At 38.4% G+C, this 6,072-nt stretch overlaps 1 protein-coding gene across 1 annotated transcript; it reads left to right on the top strand.

The window, feature by feature from the left end:
• The first annotated feature begins 93 nt into the window (after positions 1 to 93).
• LOC135477190 (leydig cell tumor 10 kDa protein homolog) lies at positions 94 to 1,893 on the top strand. The gene is made up of 3 exons (XM_064757347.1): positions 94 to 212; positions 1,042 to 1,097; positions 1,582 to 1,893. Exons 1-3 carry the CDS (start codon positions 116 to 118, stop codon positions 1,756 to 1,758), a joined length of 330 nt encoding a protein of 109 aa, XP_064613417.1. The 5' UTR covers positions 94 to 115; the 3' UTR covers positions 1,759 to 1,893.
• The last annotated feature ends 4,179 nt before the right edge of the window (positions 1,894 to 6,072 follow it).

Here is a 6,072-nt window from a genome sequence, read left to right as displayed (position 1 = left end):
TTTGGCATCCTTAGATACAGGACAAAAACTTATTTTCTCAGACCTCTTTATCCCCTATATAAATGGTCCCTTCCATTGACCCAGCATCCGATTTATTAACCTAAATACGCAAATTATGGCGCAGGGGAAATTGAAAACTAACGTTAAAGTTCCCGTCCACGGGAAACCAAAACACAAAGACAGGAACAAGAACAAAGGTCCTAAAAGGGGCGGTAAGATCATTTATCTCAGTTGACATAATTTTTGTGTGTGTCACGAATCAAATGTGCTGATGTGACACCTGAACATAGAATCTGAAACAACAACAACATGCATGGGCTGTACACGTGCACATGTTTACTTCGCTGTGTACGTCTCTGACGGAGAGTTTTAAAGTTTTGGTTGCTGCTTTGGCCACGTTGAATTGACGTCATTGCAGTGACGCATTTACTTTACGCTATAAACAACACAGAAGCGGGTCAACGATAGACAATGCCAGCAGCCTGAATTAGTCAACTTTCACAACTCTGTACCTGCATTACGATCATGCGTGACATGAATATGTATGATGGGGTAACACTATTTGTAAGCCAAAAGAAAGGAAAGGAAAAAAATCTGCCCTCTGTATAGGTGAAGGTCTGGTTAGGATATTGACCCGCGTATCCAGTATTCATAAGATTGTGGGACAGAAAAAAAGTATATGGACGAGGAAAAAATGACGTAGTTTTGTTTGTAGGGGTAAATAACATTTGTCAAGACATTTGAAAAAAAAAAGCCAAAAGTTACAACTTCCTCATTTAAGGTCTTAGACGTGGCCCAACCCAGAATTGACCCTGGATTTACCACCTCCCGAGTGAGCAAATGATTGAGGTTTAAAGTCGTACTTGACAATTTTTCAGTCATATAACGACGAAGGAATAATTAGAGTGGTTTACCCTGGTTACTCTGGTTCATGCATCTCACTGCCATGGAATACAGTCAAAATTCTGCTTTCAGTTTGAAACAACAATCAATCAATCAATCAGTCATTCACACTCAGCTTGCTTTTGTTCTTTCATAAAGGAAGAATCATTGCACCAAAGAAGGCAAAGCTCGTGCAAGTAGCCAAACTGAAGAAGGTAAACAAATTAATTATCTTTGAATGACAAACAAGATAAAGATAAAATCTTCTCTTGTAAATTCAGGTGTCAAAATGTTTGGTCATTTCACTTGTTTCGAAGAGCTTGAAATCAAAATGACCTCAAGCTGAGACCAGGTCACAATAAATATAGTGTTTCTAGTTATTGTGTATGCCATGTAGATATTATTAATAATAAAGACCTTAAAATATCAAACATTTGGTAGTAATAAGATGATTCAAAAATTTTTGTCATGCATTTTTGTCTTGTATAATTTTTCAAGAAATACACTCTATAGTGTATATAAAGTATTAAATCTTTGAGCGCTCAGTTAAATAATTAGCAAAGCACACAAAGCTGATATGCTGTAGTTTGTATTAAATTCAGCATTCAAGTACATTACCGGCACTGTGTCATTCATAAGGAACGGGATGATAATAGTGAAATGAAAATACATTTTCCTCTCTTACTGTTCTACTACCAGGGTCTTGAGAACACTATCAGAGCCAGCATAGAACAGGACGCATCTGCTAGAGCCAGTGCCATGGAACCCAGGTCACTTCATCTCGTCCAATCAGAGGGAGCGGCAGCCAGCAACAGATTTGGCAACCAATCAGGGAAGAGCAAAAGCAAGGGGAAGAAACATGGCAAAAAACCCTAGCATGTACAGTATGGTAGCGCTGGACTCATTTGTTGTTTGGATTGCCAGTTAGGCACAGTTGAAATGGATGGCATTGGTTCTTTGCAGAATCCGTAGTTCTCAGAGATCACAGGGTGTCAAAAGAGAAGGAATCTAAGTCAACAATAAAATTGCTGGAGCAGCTTTGTACTAAGGAACAGTTAAAAGTAATGTGTTTGTGAATTGTTCAGAAGTTTTCTTGAACATTTTGTTGTACAGATACATGTTTCTGTCTATTTCCAACTAGAGGAGGATAACAATGTAAATGTACATGCATGATTGTATTTACCAGTAAATTCTTCTAAAACAGCTTTGGATTTATTTATTTATTTATTTATTTTATTGGTGTTTTACACCGTACTCAAGAATATTTCACTTATATGATGGCAGACAGCATTATGGTGGGAGGAAACCAGGCAGAGCCCAGGGGAAACCCATGACCCCCCGCAGGTTGGTGACAGACCTTTCTACGTACGGCTGGAAAGGAACTCATAGCGACCGCATTGGTAAGAGGCTCCTGGGTCATTACACTGTGCACGCGCTAACCAACTCAGCCACAGAGGCCCCAATATGGCTTTGAATATTGTTTGCCTTTTTGTGCAGCTTGAAGTGAAATATTCTTGAGTACCGTGTAAAAATCGAATCAAATAAACAATATTTATTATAGGTGTATATTTATACGATTGGGGGTTTAACGTCATGCTTAACAATTATTTAGTCATATGATGAAGAGGAGTCATAAGGTGTGTGTACATATATGGTGTCTTCTTGTTGCAGGGCGAGTCCATGTCGCCAAATTGTTGCTGCCATTGAAATATTATGCTAATGACACCAGACATGATACCTCAATCAGTCACATTATACTGACGACGAGCCAACCAGTCATGCTTCCTTGCTATAACCTCTCAGTGCTGAGGGCAATGTGAGCCAGCAGCAAGTACCATTTTTCTTTGGTATGACCCGACCCTGATTTGTTCCCAAGGTCTCCCGACACTCTAACCATTTGGTGACCATCAACAATATTTATCATCATGAATTGTGCAAGTTATGGTAATTAATAAAAACATATGGCATCAGTGGTGGAATATCCTCCTCCTATTGCTGTGATTTATTTATTTGACTGGTGTTTTACGCCATATTATGGTGGAAGGAAACTGGCCTTGAGGAAACCCATGACCATCCACATGTTGCTGCTAGACCTTCCCACATACTACCTGAGAGGGAGCAAGCATGAACTGGACCTTATTATTGTACTTTACATTTGTGGAGCTCAATACACACAGTACTTAAGACATCACCCTTAAATGTTATTGGATGCCAGTAGTGTATGGTATACGCTACATACACACCTGGGGCTGACTCCACAAAGCCATCTCTGAACATTCAAAATCTGAAATTCAATCAAAGCTTCTATTGAGCTATCAGAAATGAACATTTTGTTCACCCTATAAAATGTCTACATTTCAACTTCCAGTTTTGACTTAAGTCAGAAATGGCCTTGTGGAATGGACCCTGTATTTTATACACGAGCCAAACTGTATGTAATGTTGAGGTGTCGTATGGTTGGAAAATAGGTACAGCAGTTCTGCTGAACGATGTGGTTCTGCTGAACAATGTGGCTCTGCTGAATGATGTTCTGCTGAACAATGTGGCTCTGCTGAACAATGTGGCTCATTGTCTGCATATCGGGCTGACAATTACATGCCAAGCTGTTTTATGTCACGCTTGATTAATGTCAGTATTTAAATACAAGTATATCCAGCAATGCTACAGGCTCACTTTCATCCAAATACCAGTATATCCAGCACTGCTACAGACTGACTTTCATCCAAATACAAGTATATCCAGCACTGCTACAGGCTGACTTTCATCCGAATACCAGTATATCCAGCACTGCTACAGACTGACTTTCATCCAAATACAAGTATATCCAGCGCTGCTACAGGCTGACTTTCATCCAAATGCCAGTATATCCAGCACTGCTACAGACTGACTTTCATCCAAATACAAGTTTATCCAGCGCTGCTACAGGCTGACTTTCATCCAAATACCAGTATATCCAGCACTGCTACAGACTGACTTTCATCCAAATACAAATATATCCAGCAATGCTACAGGCTCACTTTCATCCCAATACCAGTATATCCAGCACTGCTACAAACTGACTTTCATCCAAATACAAGTATATCCAGCAATGCTACAGGCTCACTTTCATCCAAATACCAGTATATCCAGCACTGCTACAGACTGACTTTCATCCAAATACAAATATATCCAGCAATGCTACAGGCTCACTTTCATCCAAATACCAGTATATCCAGCACTGCTACAGACTGACTTTCATCCAAATACAAGTATATCCAGCAATGCTACAGGCTGACTTTCATCCAAATACCAGTATATCCAGCACTGCTACAGACTGACTTCCATCCAAATACAAGTATATCCAGCGCTGCTACAGGCTGACTTTCATCCAAATAAATACACACTGATGTTTTAACGTGATTTATATCTTTGACATAATTTTGAAGAAAAATAAAATGGACAAGAATTGTTTTCTTGAATATATTTCACCATAACACTTGGGTATAGCTATATAGATTATATAACATATACATATGTAAGCTTACAGTAGGAATACAGTATCATTTCTTACTGTATCCATGTAATAGACCAATAATGGATTTCTTATTTGCAACACTGAATGAATACATTCACATGCGTTTATTACGCACCATGAAAGCAGCTGAATACTTGTACACATCAGTCCACATGAACAATAACGTTTCACATCACAATTTAATACTAAGTGCATAACAATCTGGTTGTGATAAAAAGCTGTGAATATTTAAAATGCTTCATACACATAGGTTACAGTGACTTCCATTATCCATGAAGTCGATTTCAGGCGGTGAATGCTACCCGCTGTAACTTACAAACAGAATGACCCCCCATGCTAAAGTGCAGCGCATTTAGGACCAGTGGAGAATATATATCGGGAAAATAGTTCTGACCATTTACAAAATTAAATGTAAAATGCACTTCTTCCGTATAAAGGCCTTAAGGCTGCTTTAGCAGTTTAACATTCACAAAGTAAAAGGCCACCTTAAGAAATAGCATATAAATGCACATGGTTGAAAATTATGCAAGAAGACTTACAGGCTAATACTCTAAGATAACTGTACAAAACCCAGCAGGAAATTCTGTATCATGAACTTGGTAGTTCACCTGTCAACCAAGTGAACGAAGAGCACCGATGAGCTCAATGTACTGGATAAAAACAAGTACCCTAAATGACCAAAAATTTCGTCCATGACTAAGTTGCTCATTCCCCCCCCCCCCCCACCCGATTCTGGAAGCTCCATGTTCTATTGATTTTGGCAAGGTGCTTTGAGAGGTGTTTGGGAGGTAGGGTGATATCCTACTGGGAAAATGTGAATTTTAGCACCAGAAGTAATACCTCACAACATTTATTTGACTCCAAAAATGCTCTTTTGTGGTCGAATTTTCGGTCGTTTAGGGTATGTAACAATTCAGCAGTGTTGCATGGAGGTACGATAAAAAAAAAAAACCTTACCCGGAACAGGCACTTGGCAAATATAATGACTGAGCTTGAGCACTTCCCATGTTATCACACAATAACCACTGACAGTTTAAAATTTAGTCATTCACATATTACAACATTTTATAACTTCATGAGAAGAATCACACATTTTATACACTTTCTGATTATCATATTTTATCACATACACATAAAACAGACGAACCTCACAACTTGAACGGCAGACTGAGCACTGTACTACGGCTGCCTCATATTTTAACCTGTATATATACATTGTCCACGCTTGTATAAGACCACGCCAATTTAAAGTGTTGTTTGATGCACAGAATCAATGTTTTCTCGATGTCACCAGAGAATGTACAAAAAAAAAATTACGATATGAAAATCGTCTAATTTGTGAAAAACTTTGGATAATCTCAACCATTTTTTCCTGTTGAAGAAGTATTTACATGACAATAAGGCCTTGAGAAACAAGAAATTTATTCAAACCCTATGATAAAAAAAAAAAACAAAGATGTGGACTTTCACTTTTATTCTTTTTGGATTTTTCAATGTACGCTCGCCCATAAAACATAAAATAAGATTGGTGTCGCCTTAACAATATGAATACAAGGACAACATCAACACTTGACTAACACCTTAAAGGGATACAGAATCTTTGATGATTGGCTGTGAGTGGAGATAGGGTTTCCTGGGTTAAATCTTGCAGCCTTGATCATACTTGAATAAATGTA

This window comes from Liolophura sinensis, chromosome 10 (genome assembly GCF_032854445.1).
Source record: "Liolophura sinensis isolate JHLJ2023 chromosome 10, CUHK_Ljap_v2, whole genome shotgun sequence".
Classification (NCBI taxonomy): Eukaryota; Metazoa; Mollusca; class Polyplacophora; order Chitonida; family Chitonidae; genus Liolophura; species Liolophura sinensis.
Note: the sequence above shows the minus strand (reverse complement) of the source record. Positions and strands in the feature narration are given on the sequence as shown.